The 24898-nt window shown below is 43.6% G+C and overlaps 1 protein-coding gene and 1 non-coding gene across 19 annotated transcripts in view; both read left to right on the forward strand.

The window, feature by feature from the left end:
- Window positions 1-24898, forward strand: part of NFATC3 (nuclear factor of activated T cells 3) — a 147555-nt gene that overhangs the window by 105747 nt on the left and 16910 nt on the right. For 17 of the 18 annotated variants that reach the window (XR_010152371.1, XR_010152373.1, XR_010152369.1 and 14 more), the window contains one exon: window positions 3333-4340. Coding sequence is in view for 13 of the 18 variants with exons in the window: in XM_001167633.8 (XP_001167633.1) it covers window positions 3333-4340 (1008 nt within the window). In the remaining 5 variants the exon portion in view is untranslated. Of the gene's footprint in view, window positions 1-3332; window positions 4341-4498; window positions 4716-24898 lie in introns of those variants that run through there. The other variant, XM_054669448.2, reaches the window with a different exon arrangement.
- Window positions 1851-1985, forward strand: LOC112205947 (small nucleolar RNA SNORA48). The gene has a single exon (XR_002940083.1). It is a non-coding gene; the product is annotated as a small nucleolar RNA SNORA48 (small nucleolar RNA).

Consider the following 24898-nt stretch of genomic DNA (forward strand, 5'->3'; position numbering starts at 1 on the left):
GCCCAGGAAGAATGAGGTACACGGACAAATGGAGGGTGAGCGGGATGAAGAGGAGCTTTTTTGAGCAACAGAAGAGCTCAGAGAAGACCCACAGAGGGTAGCTCCTCTCTGCAGCCAGGGTGTCCCAAGTGTTCAGCCCTCAGCAGAGAGGAAACTCTAGAATGGGTAGCTCCTCTCCACAGGCAGGTTGTCCTGTTGTCTTCTCAGCCCTCAGCAGAGAGGAGACCCTGGGGTGGGTAGCTCCTCTCCACAGCTGGTCATCCTGTTTTCTCTTTTTGAGTATGGATGAGTCCAGGTTTTATATGGGCTTCAGAGGAGAGAAAGTGCATGCTGACTGGTCCATGGGGTGGCCATGGGTGGGCCCGGAAAAAGCACCATAAGTTCGCACTCTGGTCTGTGGGACTGGCAGCCCAGCCCCCAGACTTCAGGCCTTCTCCACCCTGAAGGTGGGGCTTCACTGGCAACCCACCTCTTTCCACCCAGGAACCTGTCTGCCTCCTGTTGCTGTTCATGGTGCCCAGGTTGTTTCTGTCAAGGGGCGCCTGCAAACCAGGGCTGAGCTGCCCTCAGCCCTACTTCGACCTCCCTCCCATGCTCATCAGTGCCCAAAGTCTGGAGGGGGCTGAGGCGGCAGGGGTCTGGTGTGTCAGCACTGCCCCAAGCATACACACACCTGGCTGGGTTGCAACATCACCCAGACTCGGCCTCAACCTCGCTCCAAGATTGAAATGGGCACCAGGAGCAGGGAGGGGCCAGACACTGGGAGCAAGCATCTCTGAGCTGTTGCGGGAGGGGGGCTTCCTGGGTCTCTCTTCCTAGGCAGAGATGCCTAGGTCAGCAGCCATCGTTTGAGTGGCTGTAGCTGCACCCAGGATGGTGGGGCTTCTTCCTACTACCGCCCCTCTCCCCCCGCCAAGAGCGCAGGGATGCCCGGGTCAGCAGCTGCAGCTGGGTGGCCACAACTGCACCCAGGAAGTGCAAGGCTCCCGCCCTGCCAATTCAGAAGGTGGCGGGGCTTCCACCTGTTCCCAGCTCCCACCAGCTCTGTGGAGCACGCAGTCTTGGCTGCACCTCGCCCACTGCAGCCAGTGTCATGGCAGTGGCCACTCTAGATGGGCAACCACTGCCATCAATAGTTGCTTGTTTTTTATTAAGGTATTTCTGAATTTATTACCTTTTTGGCAATCCCCTTGCAATAGGGATCCAACCAATATCAATATCCAGTGAAGGGATGATCATTAATTGCAAATGGCTGGTTCTTTTAGGGTTTTTAAATTTTATTTTTGTTTGAGACAGAATTTCACTCTTGTTGCCCAGGCTGGAATGCAATGGTGCTATCTCGTTTCACTGCAACCTCTGCCTCCCGGGTTCAAGTGATTCTCCTGCCTCAGCCTCCCAAGTAGCTGGGATTACAGGTGTGCACCACCACGCCTAGCTAATTTTGTGTTTTTAGTAGAGACGGGGTTTCATCATGTTGGCCAGGCTGGTCTCGAATTCCTGACCTCAAGTGATCCTCCCACCTCAGCCTCCCAAAGTGCTGGGATTACAGGTGTGAGCCACTGCGCCCAGCCCCAACTTCATTCTTTTACATGTTGATATCTAGTTTTCTCAGCACCATTTGTTGAAAAGACTGTTCTTTCCCCCATTGAATGGTTTTGGCACCCTTGTTTTTGAAAATTAGTTGACAAATGTGTGAGATTTTATTTCTGGACTCTATTCCATCACATTGATTATGTCTATCCTTATGTTAATATCACACTGTTTTAATTTTTGTAGCTTTGTGTAGTAAGTTTTTAAATCAGGAAGTCCTGATTTCCTCCAACTCTGTTCTTTTTCAAGATGATGTTGGTTGTCCTTGACTTGGGTAGAGTGATGTCTGGTTGGTGCTGCCTATCTCATATAAGCCAGGGACAAATCAATGCCTTATTTATTCCAGCTTGGCTTTTGGTCTGTGCCCATACCTGGTTTATGCCTTGGACACATGGGAAAAAAGATTGTGTTGGCTATTTGGGATCTCTTGAGATTCCATGCGTATTTTAGAATGAGTTTTTCTATTTCTGCAAAAACTGTCACTGAGACTTTGATAGGGATTACATTGAATCTGAAGATCACTTTATATGACTCAAGGACATTTTTTTTTTAAAAAAAGATCACTTTGGAGAGTGTTGTCGTCTTAGCAATATTAAGTCTTCAATCCATGAACCTAGAAAGTCTTTCCATTTATTTAGAGCTTCTTTAATTTCTTTCAGCAGTGTTTTGTAGTTTTCAGTTATAAGTCCTGCCTTCCATGGTTAAATCATTTCTGAGTATTTTATTATTTTTTGATGTTATTATAAATGAAATTGTTGGCTATGCACAGTGGCTTATGCCTATAATCCCAGCACTTTGGGAGGTTGAGGTGGGAGGATTGCTTGAGTGTGGAAGTCTGAGACCAGCCTGGGCAACACAGTAAGACTTTGTCTCTACAAAAAATAAACATGAGCATGGTGGCGCACGCCTGTATTCCAGCTACTCAGGAGGCTGAGGTGGGAGGATCCCTTGTTGCAGTACGCCGAGATTGCACGATGGCACTCCAGCCTGGCCGACAGAGTGAGACCTTGTTTCCCAAAAACAAAAAAAAGAAATTGTTTTCTGAATTTTTATTCAGATGTTTATTGCTAGTTTATAGAAATATAACTTATTATTTTTGTATGTTGATTTTGTATCCTGCAACTTTGCAGAATGTATTTGTTAGTTTTTTTGTGGATTTTAGTACTTGTTTTGATCCCCACATGATGGCAGAGGATCAAGTGAGATGCATGTGAGAACCATTGTAAAGCAGAAGTTCTATGAATGTCAGAGTCATGATTTCTGGTATATGATGCAACATGTAAAACCAGATGACTGGTAGGCTTCGGATCAGGGATCCCCAAGTCAATACTTAATTAGGCCCTAGGGCTTTGTTTTTTGTTTTAGTTACTTAATTTTGAATAGGTAATAAATACACAGTGAAAAACATTCAAAAGACATAAAAAAGTATATAGTAAAAAGTAAACTTCCTAATTCTGTCGCTTAGTCACCTAATTTTCCTTCCCAGCAGTGACTCTAACATAGTTTCTTGTGCCTCTTCCCAAAGATATTCATATTATACAGAAGCAAAACGTGTATGTGTATACATATATATACGTCTACACATACACACAGACATACACGATATTTTATATGAACTGCCTTCCTTGGCATTTGAGTTTGCCCCTCAGCTTATGCTGTAGTTGTGTAACCTAGCATGAAGGCCTGTCATGATAATTTTATGTATTGTATAATAATATTTGCTTTAATCATTTTCTTTTCAGTTTTGATGAAGCATGAACACAGAGAAGAGACTGATTTGTCTTCAGTTCCATCTTTGCCTGTGCCTCATCCTGCTCAGACCCAGAGGCCTTCCTCTGATTCAGGGTGTTCACATGACAGTGTACTGTCAGGACAGAGAAGTTTGATTTGTTCCATCCCACAAACATATGCATCCATGGTGACCTCATCCCATCTGCCACAGTTGCAGTGTAGAGATGAGAGTGTTAGTAAAGAACAGCATATGATTCCTTCTCCAATTGTACACCAGCCTTTTCAAGTCACACCAACACCTCCTGTGGGGTCTTCCTATCAGCCTATGCAAAGTAATGTTGTGTACAATGGACCAACTTGTCTTCCTATTAATGCTGCCTCTAGTCAAGAATTTGATTCAGTTTTGTTTCAGCAGGATGCAACTCTTTCTGGTTTAGTGAATCTTGGCTGTCAACCACTGTCATCCATACCATTTCATTCTTCAAATTCAGGCTCAACAGGACATCTCTTAGCCCATACACCTCATTCTGTGCATACCCTGCCTCATCTGCAATCAATGGGATATCATTGTTCAAATACAGGACAAAGATCTCTTTCTTCTCCAGTGGCTGACCAGATTACAGGTCAGCCTTCGTCTCAGTTACAACCTATTACATATGGTCCTTCACATTCAGGGTCTGCTACAACAGCTTCCCCAGCAGCTTCTCATCCCTTGGCTAGTTCACCGCTTTCTGGGCCACCATCTCCTCAGCTTCAGCCTATGCCTTACCAATCTCCTAGCTCAGGAACTGCCTCATCACCGTCTCCAGCCACCAGAATGCATTCTGGACAGCACTCAACTCAAGCACAAAGTACGGGCCAGGGGGGTCTTTCTGCACCTTCATCCTTAATATGTCACAGTTTGTGTGATCCAGCTTCATTTCCACCTGATGGGGCAACTGTGAGCATTAAACCTGAACCAGAAGATCGAGAGCCTAACTTTGCAACCATTGGTCTGCAGGACATCACTTTAGATGATGGTAAGTTCATCTCTGATATGTTCTTGAAGTAGTGAAGATTCAGGGACTTTATTCTCCCAAGTGTCATGAAAAAGTTTCTATGGATTGCTTATTGGCATATGGTTGGGCTTTTAAATAAGTTGTTATTAGAAATATATGTTAATATATAACTTTGCCAGGTACCACGGCTCACGCCTGTATCCCAGCACTTTGGAAGGCTGAGGCGGGTGGATCACAAGGTCAGGAGTTCAAGACCAGCCTGGCCAACATGGTGCAACGCTGTCTCTACTAAAAATACAAAAAATTAGCTGGGCGTGGTGGTGTGTGCCTATAATCCCAGCTACTCGGGAGGCTGAGACAGGAGAATCACTTGAACCCGGGAGGTGGCAGTTGCGGGGAGCCAAGATCGCGCCATTGCACTCCAGCCTGAGCGGCAGAGCAAGACTCCGTCTCGAAAAAATATATATATATATATATATGTATGTATATATATATATATGCATATATATATATAGAGAGAGAGAGAGAGAACTTTGAGGGTAGATATGAAAATCCATGCCTTAGCATCTGTTTTACCACTAATATCTGTTGCTGAATATGAGATCTTTTCTTCCAGAATATATAGTGAGATCACAGTGTCTAGAGAATGGAATTCAAGGCCATTAGTTCCATAAATATTGCTGAATGCTGTCCTTTTGCAAGATGAAGCTAGATACTGGGAATGCGAAGGATGTATTAAGATAGAATTCTCGGCCAGGCTCAGTGGCTCACACCTATAATCCCAGCACTTTGGAAGGCCGAGGCGGGTAGATCTCTTGAGCCCAGAACTTCAAGACCAGCCTGAGCAACATGGCAGAACCCCATGTCTACAAAACAAAATACAAAAAATTAGCCAGGCATAGTGATGTGGCCCTGTAGTCCTAGCTAACCAGGAGGCTGAGGTGGGAGGATCACCTGAGCTGGAGAGGTTGAGGCTGCAGTGAGCTGTGATCATGCCATTGCACTCCAGCTTGGGTGACAGAGTGAGACCCTGCCTCAAATTTAAAAAAAAATCAGCAGAGATATGTAACAGATTTCACAGGAAGGATTCAGCAAGTCTTCTGTGAGTAGGTGACATTTGAGCCAAGTTTTGGAGGATGAGTACAGTTGGCTTTCTGTATGCATGGGTTCCACACCTTGGATTCAACCATCTGTGGATTGAAAATATCTGGGGGGAAGAAAATGGATGGTTGCATCTGTATTGAACATGTACAAACAGACTTTTTTTTTCTTGTCATTATTTCCTAAACAATATAATATTACATCTGTTCCCATAGCATTTACATTGTATTTGGTATTATAAATAATGTAGATATGATTTAAAGGGGGTATGTGGATAGATTATGTGCAAATAATACACTGTTTTATATAAGGGACTTGCGCATTCATGGATTTTGGTATGGGGGGGTTGTATGGTATGGACATAATCATTTCTCAGTGTACTCAGGGGATTGATTTTAGGACCGCCTGTGTACAACCAAATCATGCATGCTCAAGTTTCACAGTCACCCTGTGGAACCCACATGTAAGAAAAGCAGCTGTGGTCTCAGTGCTTTGGGAGGCCAAGGTAGGAGGATTACTTGAGACTAGGAGTTTGAGACCAGCCTGGGCAACATAATGAGACCTCATTTCTACCAAAAAACCCTACAAAAATTAGCTGGGTGTGGTGGTGTGTGCCTGTAGTCCTAGCTACTAGGAAGACTGAAGTGGGAGGATCGCTTGAGTCCAGGAGTTCTAGGCTGCAGTGAGCTGATCGCATACTATTGCACTCCAGCCTGGGTAGCAGGAAAGTGAGACCCTGTCTCTAAAAAAAATTAAAAAGCCTCCACATATGCAGATTTCACATTCGAGAATATTCTTTTTTAGATCCATGTTTGGTTGAAAAAAGCTGTGTATAAGTGGACCCAGACAGCTCAAAGCTGTGTTGTTCAAGGGCCACCTGAGTATGTTTTCAGTAAATGAACATCAGAGGCAAGTCAGATAATACAGCAGAAATAGAGAAGAAGGATATGTTTGTCAGGGAAGGATATGTCTGTGGTGGGGTGAGGTATGGGGTCCGGGGTGGGGGATGGGGGTGATTGGTATGGTACAGGATGGTTTTAAAGCCATGAGGGGACATGCCAGGTCATTTGTGTGTAAACAGAAGGTATATGTGTAAACTAGAGCAACACCTAAAATTGCATAGCATTTTTCTATTTATTATCTAATCTAATCGTTACCATTCCTCAAACTCTGAGGTAGATAGTGACATTTATAGAGTTGGACTTTTGAAAAATCACACAACTAGTAAGCAGCAGAACTGAGACTGGTTCAATCCAGTCTTTTTCTTGTGGCACTACAGCTGCCTCCCAGAAACAGCAGGCCATGGTGGTTAGAATAGAACTCTCTACTAAACGGAATCCCTCAAGGTTTTTCTAATTCCTGGAGAATATTCTCCAGAAATGCATGTGCACAATTTCACCGCGTTAACCCATGTTCACAACTGCATCTGATCTGTCACACTGTTTGGTGTACTTGAGCACTCTGGTATTTAAGCATTTTGCTGTTCTCTGTGCACAGCTGGCATAAGTGTCACTCCCTACTAAATGATGAAACCAAAAGGTAGAGAGCAGGCTGCTACTTTTATGCAAAACAGATTTGAAATAAAGGCTTATGCAAATATTGGCTTTAAAGATGTTGCCTGTTTCTTTTAGCAGTTTTAGACTAACTCTTCACATTGCTTTTTACCCTGAAACAAGGACTGAGACCCTGAGTCACTCATTTGTGATATAACTGAAGATAGGAGATTTATTGAGTCTTTAAGAGCACTTCAGCTCATTTTTTTTAACCAATGAAGATATTTTTTCCTTCTAAAAAGAGCCCAAAGCTAGAACCTGCTCTTTCTAATTTACCACAGGTTGAGAGATTTGGGGGTAGAGGGTCGGATAGGCAACAAATCAGATCTCTAGAAAGATTTTGGGAAAATGTATTTCATTATTTGAATATATTAAGATTTGTTGCAAAAACAGAAGATCTGGAAAGGTGAGGTCTGTGAGGGCAACTGTAAAAGCAATTTTATTTTTGCTCCCTTTATTATAGTAGGGCATACAAGCAAGAAAGGGGCCAGGTGCCGTGGCTCATGCCTATAAACTCAGCACTTTGGGAGGCTGAGGTGGGTGGATCACCTAAGGTCAGGAGTTGGAGACCAGCCTGGTCAACATGGTGAAACCCTGTCTCTACTACAAATACAAAAAAAAAAGCCAGTGTGATGGTGGGTGCCTGTAATCCCAGCTACTTGGGAGGCTGAGACAAGAGAATTGCTTGAACCTAGGAGGCGGAGGTTGCAGTGAGCTGAGATCGCGCCATTGTACTCCAGCTTGGGCGACAAGAACGATACTCTGTCTCAAAAAAAAAGCAAGAAAGAATGTTCCTAGATTGTAGCCCCCCAGAGACTAGCTATCACATTTGCTCATTGCCACCCCTCAGGGGACTTAATAGAAGCTCAGTGCTGCCAAGCAGTAATTACAGAGGGGGAAGAGCAGTACACAATGGTGTGCACCTGTAGTCCTGGCCACTTGGGAATGTGAGATGGAAGGATCACTTGGACTCAGGAGTTCGAGTCCAGTCTTGCCAATATAGTGAGACCCTGTCTCTAAAATTAAAAAAAAAAATGGACAGGCTGGGCGCAGTGGCTCACGCCTGTAATCCCAGCACTTTGGGAGGCTGAAGTGGGCGGATCACGAGGTCAGGAGATCGAGATCATCCTGGCTAACACGGTGAAACCCCGTCTCTACTAAAAGTACAAAAAACTAGCCGGGCGTGGTGGTGGTCGCCTGTAGACCCAGCTACTTGGGAGGCTGAGGCAGGAGAATGGCGTGAACCCAAGAGGCGGAGCTTGCAGTGAGCCGAGATTGGGCCACTGCACTCCAGCCTGGGCAACAGTGCAAGACTCCGTCTCAAAAAATAAAATAAATAAAAGGACAGAAAAAACTGAAACGCACTCTTTTTATTTTTTTGTGATGGTAGTCTCACCCTGTCATCCGGGCTGAAGTGCAGTAGTAATCTTGGCTCACTGCAGCCTCGATTTCCTTGGCTAAAGGGATCAATCCTCCCACTTCAGCCTCCTGAGTAGCTGGGACTACAGGCATGTGCCACCACACCTGACCAATTTTTGTTAAAATGCACTTCTGAAAACCTTAGATTATTGGCTGTATAATTTTTGCAAATTGAATTTTTGATGCTTAATTTAAGCTCCAAAATGAATTTATCTTTATTTTTATTTTTATTTATTGATATGGAGTCTCTATCACCCAGGCTGGAGTGCAGTGGCGCAATCACAGCTCACTGCAACCTCTACCTACCAGGTTCAAGAGGTTCTCCTTCCTCAGCCCCCCGAGTAGCTGGGACTACAGGCGTGTACCACCACGCCCAGCTAATTTTTGTGTTTTTTAGTAGAGACGGGGTTTCGCCATGTTGGCCAGGCTGGTCTCGAACTCCTGACCTCAGGTGATCTGCCTGCCTCAGCCTCCCAAAGTGCTGGGATTACAGGCATGAGCCACCATGCCCAGCCTAAAATGAATTTTTGATATTTTTAATTTGACTCATTTATTATGATATTTGGATTTGCCTTTGAAGGTAGAATTTTTAGATGCCTAGAAAAAAAAGTTCTGCAAACTTTTAATGTAAATTCAAATTAGCTGGGCGTGATGGTGGGAGCTTGTAATCCCAGCTATTCTGGAGGCTGAGGCAGGGAGAATTGCTTGAACCCAGGAGGTGGAGGTTGCAGTGAGCTGAGATCGCACCACTGCGCTCCAGCCTGGGTGACAGAGTGAGAGACTCCATCTCAAAAAAGAAAAAAAAAAAAACTTTTAATGTAAATCCATAAAATGAAAATTAAAATGGCTGGGCGCAGTGGCTCACTCCTGTATCTCAGCACTTTGGGAGGCCGAGGCGGGCAGATCACCTGAGGTCAGGAGTTCTCCACCAGCCTGACCAACATGGAGAAACCCCGTCTCTACCAAAAATACAAAATTAGCCTGGTGTGGTGGCGCATCCCTGTAATCCCAGCTACTTGGGAGGCTGAGGCAGGAGAGTCGCTTGAACCTGGGAGGCTGAGGTTGTGGTGAGCCGAGATTGCGCCATTGCACTCCAGCCTGGGCAACAAGAGTGAAAGTCCATCTCAAGAAAATAAATAAATAAATAAATAAAAACCCATAGACCTTGAACTCCATAGCGCTGGAATATCTCGTTTTTAATTTTTTTTTTTTATTTTTTGTAGAGATGAAATCTTGCTAAACTGCCCAGGCTGGTCTAGAACTCATGGCCTCAAGCAATTCTCCCACCTTGGCCTCTCAAAGTTCTGGGAGCCATCATATCTGGCCAAATGTCCCCTTTCTGGTTAGCTTTATTATATTTTATTTTATTTTACTTTATTTCATTTTATTATTCTTGAAGATGGCATCTCACTCTGTCACCCAGGCTGGAGTGCAGTGCTGTGAACACAGCTCACTGCATCCTCAACTTCCTGGGCTGAAGCATTCCTCCTGCTTCAGCCTGATGAGTAAATGGGACCACAGGCACATGCCATCATGCCCTGCTAATACTTAACTTTAAAAGTCATAGAGCCAGGCGTGGTGGTGTGTGCCTGTAATCCCAGTTACTGAGGAAGGCTAAGGCAGGAAGATCACTTGAGCCTAGTTTGAGGCTAGCGTGGACAACATAGCAAGACCCTGTCTCTGAGTATTTTAAGTGAGTCATAGAACATACCAGAAAGGATTTAAAGTGACTAAAATGAACTTTGTAGTTAGCCGAAGCTCAATTTGTTTTAACTTTTTCATATTATGTTAACTGTTAAGTCCAAAGTAATTTCCATTCTACAACCACAGGACACGGTAATTTAAAAAAAATTTTGCTATACTACTTAAAGATACTTATCCTAATAACTTTTGTTAATTCTGTTTTATATTCAAATTTATATATCCTCTTTTAACCAAATCAAAGATAAAAACACACTTTCTTTAATTTTTGAAGTTTTTAAGTAACATGGAATCTCTTAGGCATCATTCATGTATTAGTTGACTGTTACTTTTAGAAATGTGGACATTAACATCAATTTTTTATTATAAATTCAATGACATTTACTAGAGAAGATAGTAATGTAACTCAGCTCAGAATTTCGGGAGTTATAGACTGAGCATGGTGGCTCACGCTTGTAGTCCCACCACTTTGGGAGGCCCAGGCAGGCAGATCACTTGAGCCCAGGAGTTTGAGAATAGCCTGGACAACATGGCAAAACCCTGTCTGGAAAAATTACAAAAGTTACCTGGGCAGGGTAGCACGTGCCTGTAATACCAGCTACTTGGGAGGCTGAAGTGGGAAGATTGCTTGAGCCCAGGAGGTCGAGGCTTCAGTGAGTGGTGATCATGCTACTACACTCCAGCCCAGGTGACAGAATGAGACCCTTGTCTCAAAAATAAAGTAGTTATAGAGCTGGAAAATATTCTAATATAGCTCTCATTTTATGGATAAAACATCTGAATTTTACACAGAGCCTAAGGTGTTCATCCAGGATAACACACTTGAATTATGGCAGAATAAAGACTAAAACCTGTTTTCTGACTCTAGGAGTTTTTCTAGAATCTGTAATCAAGTTTCTAGTCAGTGTGTTGAGGTTTTAGAACTGGTGTCAAACAAAGAATACATGAAAGAAAATGCCATTTTCTCCATAGAGCCTTGACTGTGAGAGGAACCAGGGTAATCTTAAGATTATAGATTCTGGCCAGGTGCAGTGGTTCATGCCTTGTAATCCCAGCACTTCGTGAGGCCAAGATGGGAGGATCGCTTGAGCCCAGGAGTTCTAGACCAGCCTGGGCAATATACCCTGTCTCTACTAAAAATTTAAAAATTAGCTGAGCATAGCTGGGCGTGTTGGCTCACGCCTGTAATCCCAGCACTATGGGAGGCCAAGGTGGGCAGATCATGAGGTCAGGAGGTCGAGACCATCCTGGCCAACATGGTGAAACCCCGTCTCTACTAAAATACAAAAAAACTAGCCAGACATGGTGGTGCGTACCTGTAGTCCCAGCTACTCAGGAGTCTGAGGCAGGGGAATCGCTTGAACCCAGGAGGCGGAGATTGCAGTGAGCCAAGATCACGCTGCTGCACTCCAGCCTGGCAACAGAGCGAGACTCCATCTCAAAAAGAAAAAGAAAAAAAATTAGCTGATCATGGTGATGTGTGCCTATAGTCCCAACTACTCAGGAGGCTGAAGTGGGAGGATTGCTTGAACCCAGGAGGCGGAGGTTACAGTGAGCTGAGATTGCGCCACTGCACTGCAGCGTGGGCAACAGACCAAGACCCTGTTTATTATTTTTTTTATTTTTTATTTTTTTTGAGACAGAGTCTTGCTCTGTCGCCCAGGCTGGAGTGCAGTGGCGCGATCTTGGCTCACTGCAAGCTCCGCCTCCCGGGTTCACGCCATTCTCCTGCCTCAGCCTCCCGAGTAGCTGGGACTACAGGCGCCCGCCACCACGCCTGGCTAATTTTTTGTACTTTTTAGTAGAGGCGGGGTTTCACTGTGTTAGCCAGGATGGTCTCGATCTCCTGACCTCATGATCCCCCCTCCTCTGCCTCCCAAAGTGCTGGGATTACAGGCGTGAGCCACCGCGCCCGGCCCCAAGACCCTGTTTAAAAAAAAAAAAAAAAATTATTCTCAGTATTAGATGAAGTGTTTTTTGGTTTGTTTTGTTTGTTTTTGAGACGGAGTCTCACTCTGTCGCCCAGGCTGGAGTGCAGTGGCGATCTCCGCTCACTGCAAGCTCTGCCTCCCGGGTTCATGCCATTCTCCTGCCTCAGCCTCCTGAGTAGCTGGAACTACAGGCACCCGTCACCATGCCTGGCTAATTTTTTGTATTTTTAGTAGAGACAGGGTCTCACCGTGTTAGCCAGGATGGTCTTGATCTCCTGACCTTGTGATCCGCCTGCCTCAGCCTCCCAAAGTGCTGGGATTACAGGTGTGAGCCACTGCGCCCGGCCTAGATGAAGTTTTAAAGGCTCTCCATTCTCTTTCTCGCTGGAGTTCACACTTTGGTATTCTTAATGATAATTATATTCGTCTGTGTCTCTTCCCTAGCTTCTTTGGAACATCTCAGGGCCTTTTGAGTTCTAACTACTCTTCTTGTTTTATGTGGGCTCTATCTAATACCTCTAGATTAATTCAGAACATATTTAATCCTTCTTGTATAATAGCCTTCACATGTGTGAAAGCTTGATCTCTTTCCCAGTCTTAAAAACTCTCCAGCAACTTCATCCTTCCCTCACCAAAATGCAAATTTCCTTCTGCTTGAACCGTGATGTTTAAGTTCCCTTTCATAGTGGAGTATCCAGAAGGGAACACACTGTAGCTAGCTTGTTGTGGGTTAAGACTGTCACTTTCCCTGTTGAAAAGACTTTATCAGTATGGCCTGAGGTCAGGGGATTTTCTTAGCTGTGATATACTGTTGATTTAGTGAGTCATAATTATGCAAAGTTGTGTCCTTTCCCTACATAGGTTTATATATATATATATATATGGGGTTTTTTTGGACCAAAGACTAAACTTTATAATTATCCTTGTTCAGTTTCATTGAGATGATTTCGGTGCCTCATATCAATTTTCCAAGCTCAGAAGAATCCCAGAAGCATTTCTCAGTCTCAAGCTTCCTGGGGCAAGGCAGATATTCCTTTGGGGGTTACAACAGCAGCACAGTACTGACGTTTCACCAAGTTCTCTTTCAAGTAGTCCCCCTGGAAGGCTGTAATATAAACTTACTCAAACAATTAAGGCATAGTTCATGACTATTTTGCTTCTTGTCTTTATATTTTCTTCACTACCTCCATATATCATTGCACCTCCTTGAAAAGCATGTTCTAATGGCTGTCCAATTATCACTGAATTTTACTCATATTTACAATTTGTATGCCTGGAAATGTAATTTTCCGTAAACATTTATGTTCGTTATGGTTTTTATGCCGCAGGTTTTGGACCAGACAGTAAACATTAAAACAGTTGATTTTATAACAGATATGGAAACTGTCAAGCTGTTTTTCATTTATTTATTTTTTGAGATGGAGTTTCCCTTGTCACCCAGGCTGGAGTGCAGTGGCACAATATCAGCTCATTGCAACCTCTGCCTACTGGGTTCAAACGATTCTCATGCCTCAGCCTCCCGAGTAGCTGGGATTACAGGTGCCCACTGCCGTGCCCAGCTAATTTTTGTATTTTTAGTAGAGACAGGGTTTAGTCATGTTGGCCAGGCTGGTCTTGAACTCCTGACCTCAAGCGATCTGCCTGCCTCAGCCTCCTAAAGTGCTGGGATTACAGGCATGAGCCACTGCACTTGGCCTTTTTAAAATTTATTTTGAGACAGGGTCTCACTGTTGCACAGGCTGGAGTGCAGTGGCGTGATCATGGCTTACTGCAGCCTTGACCTCCTGGGACTCAGGTGATCCTCCCACTTTAGCCCCCCAAGTAGCAGGGACTACAGGCACACACCACAGTGCCTAGCTAATTTTTGGGGGGTTTTTTGTTTGTTTTTGTTTTTTTTATTGTTTTTTGTTTTTGGTAGAGATGGAGTTTCGCCATGTTGCCCAGGCTGGTCTCAAACTCCTGGGCTCAAGTGATCTGCCCTCCTTGGCCTCCCAAAGTGCTGGTATTACAGGCGTGAGCCACTGTGCCCGTTTGTCAAGCTGTTTTAAACATTTTAATTAAGATTTGATTCAGTGTGGTAGTTGATACTGTTTTTTTGTTTGTTTCTTTTAAAAAAAGAAAGATTATAGCGGCCAGACACAGTGGCTCATGCCTGTAATCCCAGCACTTTGGGAGGCTTAGGTGGGTGGATCACCTGAGGTCAGGAGTTCGAGTCCAGCCTGGCCAACATGGCAAAACCCCATCTCTACCAAAAAGAAAAAAAAGAAAAATCAGCTGGGCACGATGGTGCATGCCTGTAGTCCCAGCTACTTGGGAGGCTGGGATAGGAGAATCACTTGAATCCGGGAGGCGGAGGTTGCGGTGAGCTGAGATGGCACCACTGCACTCCAGCCTGGGCAACAGAGTGAGACTCCATCTCAAAAAAAAAAAAAAAAAAGATTATAGTATTGTGAAACTAGACTATCTTAGACCTTTAAATACAGGCCCATTTAATTTATGATTGAGTTAACCGAATCCTGTTACAACTTTCCATTAAAGTCCCTCAGTTCCCACTTGTCCTCCTTGTTCACAGACTAACAGAGCCACAGCTGCAGCTCTTCAGCAGAGAAGAGGATGCATGTTAAATATAGCCTGACCTGATGCTGTGCTGAAAACTGACACTGCCACTTGCAGGCTCTGTGCAGTAACATGCTGATCCTGAATGTAGGGCATTTGGTAATTCAGCAGTAGTAAACAGGGACTCTAGTCATGACCTCAGCTGCTTCAGTTCTGTATGTAAAAGACAAGCAGAAGAGCCTGCTTTCAAAAAGCAGGTGCTTTTTAAAATCAAGGGAATGATAAACACAACATTCAGGTGGTTACTTGGATGTGGGAAGCAGGAGACTGGTACGGAGGAGGAACAGAGAGGTTAGTATTGTCAGTGTTCTCTTGCACCTGTTGGTTAGTGGTTTCACTGGTGTCTATTTTATTAAAATAAATAAAACAAGGCAAGGCGCGGTGGCTGACGCCTGTAATCCCAGCACTTTGGGAGGCCGAGGCGGGTAGATCGCCTGAGGTCAAGAGTTTGAGACCAGCCTGGCCAATACAGTGAAACCCCGTCTCTATTAAAAATACAAAAATTAGCTGGGCGTGGTGGTGGACACCTATAATCCCAGCTACTCGGGAGGCTGAGGCAGGAGAATCGCTTGAACCTAGGAGGCGGAGGTTGCAGTGAGCCGAGATCGTGCCATTGCACTCCAGCCTGGGCAACAGGAGCAAAACTCCATCTCAAAATAAATAAATAAATAATAAAACTTAAATAAATAAATAAATAAAATTAAATAAAAGCCATACACAGCCAGTGGTGAGAATGTGTCATCTATGAGGTATAATCACTATGGGCACTGGAGTGGAGGGAGGTAGATAATGCTGAAATTTCTCTTTTAACTTGGACACTGGATAACTCACGAATCCTCTTTTGGGAAGCATACATGTACTATACAGCCTCAAACATGTTTAGGATGAATGATTCCAGAAGCTGAAAGGTCTTGTAAATAATGCCTATGTAGGCTTTAAATCATGGCTTATGCGAGATGGACCATGATGGGGATTCAAGACCTTAGACACAACCACCCTGGGACATACAATAAGAAAAATTGAGTTTTAGGCCTAATGAAGAAAGAACAACAAACATTTGAGAAGATTTTTTATTTTTTATATCAAATGCGTCTGTGTATTTCCATGGACATAAATAAGTTGTACCTTTTTTTAAATGAATGTATTATTTCTGAACAAAAAATTTATTTTAATCAACCTACATTAAGATTTATACATGACCAGGTGCTGTGGCTCGTGTGTAATCCCAGCACTTTGGGAGGCCAGAGCCGGTGGATCGCTTGAGCTCAGGAGTTTGAGACCAGCTTGGGCAACATGGTGAAACCCTGTCTCTATAAAAAATACCAGAATTAGGCCAGGTGTGGTGGCGTGTGCCTATAGTCCCAGCTACTCGAGAGGCTGAGATGGGAGGATCGCTGGAGCCTGGAAGGCAGAGGTTGAAATTAGCAGAGATCATGCCACTGCACTTCAGCCTGGGCGACAGAGTGAGACCCTGTCTCAAAATAAATAAAATGCAATTAAAAATATAATTTATGCATAAGCTAGGAAAAGTCCAAGAGAGGCTACCACTAAAGCAGCATATCAGAAGTCTTCAAACTAAGTTCCCCTCAAAATGTGTATTTAAAAATAGTTAATGGCTGGGCGCGGTGGCTCATGCCTGTAATCCCAGCACTTTGAAAGACCGAGATGGGAGGATCATTTGACATCAGGAGTTCAAGACCAGCTTAACCAACATGGTGAAACTTCGTCTCTACTAAAAATAGTAAAAATTGGGCCAGGCACAGTGGCTCATGACTGCAATCCCAGCACTTTGGGAGGTCGAGGCGGGCGGATCACTGGAGGCCAGGAGTTTGACACCAGGCTAGCCAACATGGTGAAACCCCGTCTCTACTGAAAATACAAAAATAAGCCGGGTGTGGTGGCACACACCTGTAATCTCAGCTACTTGGGAGGCTAAGGCAGGAGAATTGTTTGAACCTGGGAGGCAGAGGTTGCAGTGAGCTGAGATGGTGCCACTGCACTCCAGCCTGGGCGACAGAGCAAGACTCCATCTCCAAAAAAAAAAAGAAAATAGTGAAAATTAGCCACGCATGGTGGTGAACGCCTGTAATTTCAGCTACTCATGAGGCTGAGGCAGGAGAATCACTTGAACCTGGGAGGCGGAGGTTGCAGTGAGCTGAGATCAGGCCACTGCACTCCAGCCTGGGCAGCAGAGTGATACTCTGTCTCAAAAATACAAAAAATGGTAATGAATTATGGTTACTGTTTCTTGATAAACTCATATTTTTTTTGAACACCGTGCTAGGCACTTTGCTAGTGGCTCATTAATTCTTTGCAACCATGTGTGAAATGTGAATTATTAGTCTTAATTTTGTATAGATGTGGCTCAGAGACCTTAAGCACATCCCAGCGTTATATGGCCACAAATAATTGGGGCAGACATTTGAATCCAGATTTGTCTGAAATGTAGATTTTCTCACATGTGTTTTTAGTGGCTTCTAAAATAGCTATAATTGATTACTTACATAATCTCGCTTCCGTAAAGACAATAGCATTGTAACTTTCTAATGTGCTGCCATGTGTAAGATAGCAAAACCTGTCTTAAAGATGTATTCTATTTTAAAATTGATATCCTTTTTTTGAGTTCCTTCGAAGACAGATTATTCACAGGAACAAAAAGATTTTTAAATGAGAGATAAATTGTTTAATTTTAGGTTCAGCAGTTGAACAAGCTTTTTGTGGTTTGGTGGCAGTTTTCTGCCTTGGCATTACAAGGTTACCTCTTGCTGACAATCATAGCTTTTGATAGACTTAGATAAATGTGTTCAAACAGCTTTTCTCTGTTTGAAGATGCCTGGCTCTTTTTTTTTTTTTTTTTTTTTTTTTTTAAAGACATTTCCAAAGCCTACAGTTAGTGTCTCCATCTGGGCAAGAGAAAACATGTGAAAGTCTCATTTATGCTGGAAGATAGGGTAGGGTTGAGAGTGATGGTTACAAGCATTTTAACTTTACATCTACAAGAGTGTGGTACAGATTAAGTCCTTGATAATCATGTTGTATATTTAAAAACATCTATAGATGATTTTATGTAGAATGGGAATTTTAACATTTTAAATGTGTTTATTTCTTTGGTGGGGGAACGGAGACAGGAGTTTGCTCTGTTGATCAGGCTGGAGTGCAGTGGGACCATCATGGCTCACTGCAGCCTCGACCTCCCAGGCTCTGCATTTCTCTCCCACCTCAGCCTCCCGAGTAGCTGGGGCTACAGGTGCCTGCCACCACATCCGGCTAATTTTTAAATTTTTTTGTAGAGGCAGGCTTTTACTACGTTGCTCAGGTTGGTCTCGGCCTCCCAAAGTGCTAGGATTACAGGTGTGAGCCACCATGCCTGGCCTGTGTTTCTTAATATAATCATTTTTTGAACAAGTAATACGTTCATGTGGTTTAAAATGCTAAAGTTACAACATTATACATAGTTAAAAAAAATCTGTCTTCTAAGTAGATACTCCATTGTCCTCTGTAGGGAGAATTGGAGTTACTAGTTTCTTGGCTGTCATTCTATGCATTTATAAACAGTTGCATTTTTTTCCCCTTATTTTTACTAGCATATTATGTATAGTAGTTTATACTTTGCATTTCCCATGTAATATAGAATCTTGAGAGATTATTCTATACCGTAACATAAAAGAGCTTCCTTGAAAAGATATTCTTAAAATAGAATATTCCATAAAATATTCTATAAAATACTGCTTTGAATATTTGCACCACTATCTTTTTTTTTTTTTTTTTTGAGATGGATTCTCGCTCTACTGCCCAGGCTGGAGTACAGTGGCACCATCTCGGCTCACTGCAACCCCCACCTCCCAAATCTATGATCTCTTTCATATTTGCTTACTTTTCTATTAGATTGTTGATCCTTCCTCTTACTGATTTATAGAAGCCCTTTGTTAGGTGCATTAGCTCATTGAGGTATGAGTTGAATGAATGTATCCAGATTTATAAATTTTAAAAGAGGGATTTACAAAAGTCCTCTAAGTCTTGCTTTAAGTTAATGGTTAGAGCTGTGAAAACCTAATTAAGTCATTTCACACAATGTTCTCCCATGAGAAAATCCAAAGTTTGTTTAAAATTCAAAATTTACCATTTTAATCATTTTAAGTATATAGCTAAGTGGCATTAAATACATTCACAATATTGTATAACCACCACCACTTTCTATTTCCAGAAGTTTTTCATCACCCAAACTACAACTCTATTAAAGTAATAACTACTCATTTCCTTCCCGTCCTCCCAGCCCCTGGTAACCTCTACTCTGCTTTCTGTCTCTATGAATTTCCCTACTCTAGATACTTCATATAAGTGGGATTACACAATGTTTTTCCTTTTTTGTCTGGCTTATTTCACTTAGCATAATGTTTTCAAGGCTCATCCATATTGTAAGCATATGGAGGAATAATCTATTGGAATATTTTTATATAGCATATTATTTACATATAATATTCCATATGGAGGAATAATATTCAATTTTTTGTGTACACCACATCTTGTTGATCCATTCATCTGGTGAAAAATAATTTGGGGCTAGGCACAGTAGCTCACGTCTCTAATCCCAGCACATTGGGAAGCTGAGGTGGGTGGATTGCCTGAGCCCAGAAGATCAGGACCAGCCTGGGCAACATGGCGAGACCCCATGTCTATAAAAAATTTAAAAATTAGCTGGACATGGTGGTGTGCGCCTGTAGTTCTAGCTACTCAGGAGGCTGAGATGAGAGGATCACCTGAGCTTAGGAGATGGAGGTTGCAGTGAGCTGAGATTGCACCATGCACTCCAACCCGGGCAACAGAGACCCTGTCTCAAAAAAAGTTGATGAACGCATACATATTAAAAAAAAAAAAAAAGATGGACAGGGCTCGGTGGCTCACGCCTGTAATCCCAGCACCTGGGAGGCTGAGGCAGGTGGATCACCTCAGGTCAGGAGTTCAAGACCAGCCTGACCAACACGGTGAAACCCCATCTCTACTAAAAATACAAAAATTAGTTGGGCATGGTCGTGGGCGCCTGTAATCTCAGCTACTCGGAAGACTGAGGCAGGAGAATCGCTTGAGCCTGGGAGGCAAAGGTTGCAGTGAGCCGAGACCATGCCATTGCACTCCAGCCTAGGCAACAAGAGCAAAACTCCATCTCAAAAAAAAAAAAAGATAATTTGTATTGTTTCCCTCTCGGCTGTTGGGAATAATGCTGCTGTGAACACTGGCATACATACTGTTTGAGTCCCTCTTTTCGGTACTTTTGTGTGTTTACGTAAGAGTGGAATTGCTGGGTCCTATGGTAATTCTGTGTTCAACTTTCTTTTTAAGATGGAGTCTCACTCTGTCATCCAGGCTGGAGTGCAGTGGTGCGATCTGGGCTCACTGAAGTCTCTGCCTCCTGGGTTGAAGCGATTCTCGTGCCTCAGCCTCCTGAGTAGCTGGGATTACAGGCATGTGCCATCACGCCCAGCTAATTTTTGTATTTTTAGTAAAAACGGGGTTTCACCATGTTGGCCACACTGATCTCAGTCTTCTGACCTCAGGTCACCTGCCCTCCTCAGCCTCCCAAAGTGCTGGGATTGCAGGCGTGAGCCACCAAGCCCAGCCTCCATGTTCAACTTTTTGAGGAACCACTATTTTTTTTAATCCTACAGCAGCCACACCATTTTACATTTACAATGTATAAGGCTTTCAGTTTCTTTATACCCTTGCCAACACATGTTATTTTCCATTTTTAAAATAATAGCCATCCTACTGGATATTAAGTTATATCTCATTATAATTTTGATTTGCATTTCCCTATTGACTAATGGTGTTGAGCATCTTTTCATGTGCCTGTTGTCCATTTGTATATTTTCTTGTCTATCCAAATCCTTTATTTTATTTATTTATTTATTTATTTATTTTTGAGACGGAGTCTGGCTGTGTCACCCAAGCTGGAGTGTAGTGGCATGACCTTGGCTCACTGCAGCCTCCACCTCCCAAGTTCAAGCGATTCTCCTGCCTCAGCCTCCTGAGTAGCTGGGTTTACAGGCTCACATCACCATGCCTGGCTAATTTTTTGTATTTTTATTAGAGATGGGGTTTCTCCATATTAGTCAGGCTGGTCTCAAACTCCTGACCTCAGGTGAGCCACCCGCCTTAGCCTCCCAAAGTGCAGGGATTACAGGCATGAGCCACCATGCCCGGTCTAGTTTTCAATGTAGAAATCTTATGCCTCTTTGGTTAATTCCTAAGTATTTTATTCTTTTTGATGCCGCTGTAAATAGAATTGTTTTTCTTAAGGTTGGGCACGGCGGCTCACACTTGTAATCCCAGCACTTTGGGAGGCCGAGGCAGGCTGATCACCTGAGTTCAGGAGTTCAAGACCAACCTGGCTAACGTGGGCCCACCTGGCCAACATGGGGAAACCCTGTCTCTACTAAAGATACAAAAATTAGCTGGGTGTGGTGGCATATGCCTGTAATCCCAGCTATTTGTGGGACTGAGGCAGGAGAATCGCTTGAACCTGGGAGACAGAAGTTGCAGTGAACCAAGATTATGCCACTGCACTCCAGCCTGAGACTCCGTCTCAAAAACAAACCAAAAAAAAAACCCCAAAACAAGAATTGTTTTCTTAATTTTTTTTTGGACCTTTCATTCCAAGTATATAGAAGTACAACTGAATATTGTGTGTTGATTCTGTATTCTGCCACTTTGGTGACTTTATTTGTTAGTGCTAACATTTTTTTGTCTGTGTGGATTCTTTAGAGTTTTATGTTTATACTATCATGCCATTCGTGAATAGAGATAATTTTCTCTCTTCCTTTTTAATTTGGATGGGCTTTATGTATTTATTTATTTTTCTAACCTAATTGCTCTGGCTAGAACTTCTAGTGGTAGGCTAGTAGAAGTGGTGAAAGAGTGGGCATCTTTGCTTTGTTTGTGATCTTAGGGGGAAAGCTTTTGTTCTTTGTTGATAATGATAGGAACTAACAGTTTTTCATATATGGCCTTTTTCATATTGAGGAAATTCCTTCTATTCTTTGTTTATTGAATGTTTTCATCTTGAAAGAGCATTGAATTTTGATAAATGAGTTGGGCACCGTGGCTCATGCCTGTGATACCAGCACTTTGGGAGGCTGAGGCGGGCAGATAGCTAGAACCCAGGAGGTGGAGGCTGCAGTGAGCCGTGATTGGGATGCTACTGCACTCCAGCCTGGGCAACAGAGTGAGACCATCTCAAAGAAAAAGAGTTCTTTCCCTGCCACTGCTGAGTTGAGTGGAGGCAGAGGCTTGGGTGCATTCAAGATTCAGCTTCACCCGTAGACCACCACCATGGCCAAGGAAGGTGTTGCTGCTGGAGGTGTGGTGGCTGTTAATACTGCTTTACAAGAGGTGTTGAAGACTGTCCTCACCCATGATGGCCTAGCACGTGGAATTTGCAAAGCTGCTGAAGTGTCAGGCCCATCTTTTGTGTGTTTGCATCCAACTGTGATGAGCCTGTGTCAAGTTCATAGAGGTTCTTTGTGCTGAACACCAAATCAACCTAATTAAGGTTGATGACAAGAAGCTAGGGGGAATGGTTAGGTCTCTGTAAAATTGACAGAGAGGGGAAACCCCGTAAAGTGGTTTGTTGCAGTTGTGTAGTAGTTGAAGTACTTCAAATGTAAGAAATGAATGAATAAAACTCTGGCTAACCCCCCTGCCCCCCAACACACACACACACACACACTCACAGTCACACTCACTCTGGGCATGTTGGCTCAGTCCTGTAGTCCTAGCACTTTGGGAGGCCGAGGTGGGCAGATTGCTCGAGCCCAAGAGTTCAAGACCAGCCTGGGCAACATGATGAAATCCCATCTCTGCTAAAAATACAAAAAATGGCCAGGTGCAGTGGCTCGCGCCTGTAATCCCAGCACTTTGGGAGGCCGAGGTGGGCGGATCACGAGGTCGGGACGTCGAGACCATCCTGGCTAACACAGTGAAACTCCATCTCTACTGAAAATACAAAAAAATTAGCTGGGCATGATGGCGGGCACCTGTAGTCCCAGCTACTCGGGAGGCTGAGGCAGGAGAATGGCGTGAACCCGGAAGGCGGAGCTTGCAGTGAGCCAAGATCGTGCCACTGCACTCCAGCCTGGGCGACAGAGTGAGATTCCTTCTCAAAAAAAAAAAAAAAAAAAAAAAAAAAAGAATACAAAAAATTAGCCAGGTGCTGTGGTCCCAAATACTTGGGAAGCTGAAGTGGGAGGATTGCTTGAGCCTGGGAGGTAGAGGCTGCAGTGAGCCATTATTGTGCCACTGCACACCAGCCTTGGTGACAGAGTGACACCTTGTCTCAAAAAAAAAAAAGAATTTTTACAAACACTTTTCTGCATCTATCGAGATGATCATGTGGTTTTTAAATTAATTTTTGTAGAGGTAGGGTCTTGCCATGTTGCCCATGCCAGTCAGGAGTACGTTTTTTTTTTCTTTTGTTCAACTAATTTGGCATATTACTTTAATTGATTTTCATTTGTTGAATCATCCTTGCATTCTGGGAATAAAACTCACTTGGTCTTAGTGTATCATCCTTTTAATATGCTGCTGAATTGTGTTAGTGTTTTGTTGATTTTTGCATCTATATTCATAAAGAATATTCTGTAGTTTTTTTGTTTGTTTGTTTGTTTGAGATGGAGTCTTGCTCTGTCGCTCAGGCAGGAATGCAGTGGTGTGATCTCGGCTCACTGCAACCTCTGCCTCCCCAGTTCAAGCGATTCTTCTGCTTCAGCCTCCCGAGTAGCTGGGACTACAAGCGCGCACCACCATGCCCGGCTAATTTTTTTGTATTTTTAGTAGAGATGGGGTTTCACCATATTGGCCAGGCTGGTCTCGAACTCCTGACCTCGTGATCCACCCACCTTAGCCTCCCAGGTGTAAGCCACTGTGCCTAGCCTTTTCTTTTCTTATAGTATCTTTTTCTGGCTTTGTGTCAGAGTAAATTCTGGCCTCATAATGAGTTAGGAAGTGTTTCCTTTTCTTTAATCTTTTTAAGAGTTTCAAAAGAATCGAAACTCTTTTTTCTTTGTTTTGTTTTGAGATGGAGTCTCGCTCTGTCGCCAGGCTGGAGTGCAGTGGCGCGATCTCAGCTCACTGCAACCTCCACCTCCCGGGTTCACGCCGTTCTCCTGCCTCAGCCTCTCGAGTAGCTGGGATTACAGGCACTCACCACTATGCCCAGCTAATTTTTGTATTTTTAGTAGAGACGGGGTTTCACCATGTTGGCCAGGATGGTTTCTATCTCCTGACCTTGTGATCCTCCCGCCTCGGCCTCCCAAAGTGCTGGGATTACAGGCGTGAGCCACTGTGCCCAGCTGAAACTCTTCTTCTGTAAATGTTTGTTGTTGTTGTTGTTGTTGTTTGAGTCGGAGTCTCACCCTGTTGCCCAGTCTGGAGTGCAATGGCATGATCTCAGCTCACTGCAACTTCCGCCTCCCAGGTTCAAGCAATTCTCCTGCCTCAGCTTCCTGAGTAGCTGGGATTACAGGCATCTACCACACACCCAGCTAATTTTTGTGTTTTTAGTAGAGACGGGGTTTCACCATGCTGGCCAGGCTGGTCTCGAACTCCTGACCTCAGGTGATCTACCCGCCTTGGCCTCCCAAAGTGCTGGGATTACAGGCATGAGGCACCGTGCCCGGCACACTTTTGTAAATGTTTGGTCAAAGTTCTTGTGATCAGGAGAGATGAATGAGGTATATTTTGGAGCTCACGAAAGTGCTTCAAGGAACTAGAAGGATTTCTGGAGCACTGCAAGTTTCTGTAAAGCACAATCTGAAAGTACCACTGAATTCATCCACTCACAAAAGCTCCCATAGTGTGTGTTGGCCTCTTGCTTTGTTCCTGGGATGCTTTCTTATGATTTTTATGCTGCTGTACCTGTAATCACATGTTCTATACCTTCAAGTCTGTTTTGGAGGATTCAGTTGTGGAGATTGGGAACCCCCAAAAAGAGTATTTTGATATTTTCAGTATTTAAAATACTTTGCACACACTGTAATCTTTAAATCACCTCTGAAAACTAGGTGAGTGATCTCAAATAATAAACAAGCTTAAGTCAGAAAAATTTTGCTTAACCAAAGGATTTCTGGATTTTGTTTTGTTTTGACCCCTATAGTGAGGGTGCATTTTGTACAGATTGACTCTTCCTTTGTTTTTCTTCTTTTATCTGCTTAAAAGGAAGGTATTAGTTAGTGTTCATAGAGACTACATGCAGATTTTTCCCTTC

Source organism: Pan troglodytes, chromosome 18 (genome assembly GCF_028858775.2).
Source record: "Pan troglodytes isolate AG18354 chromosome 18, NHGRI_mPanTro3-v2.0_pri, whole genome shotgun sequence".
NCBI lineage: Eukaryota > Metazoa > Chordata > Mammalia > Primates > Hominidae > Pan > Pan troglodytes.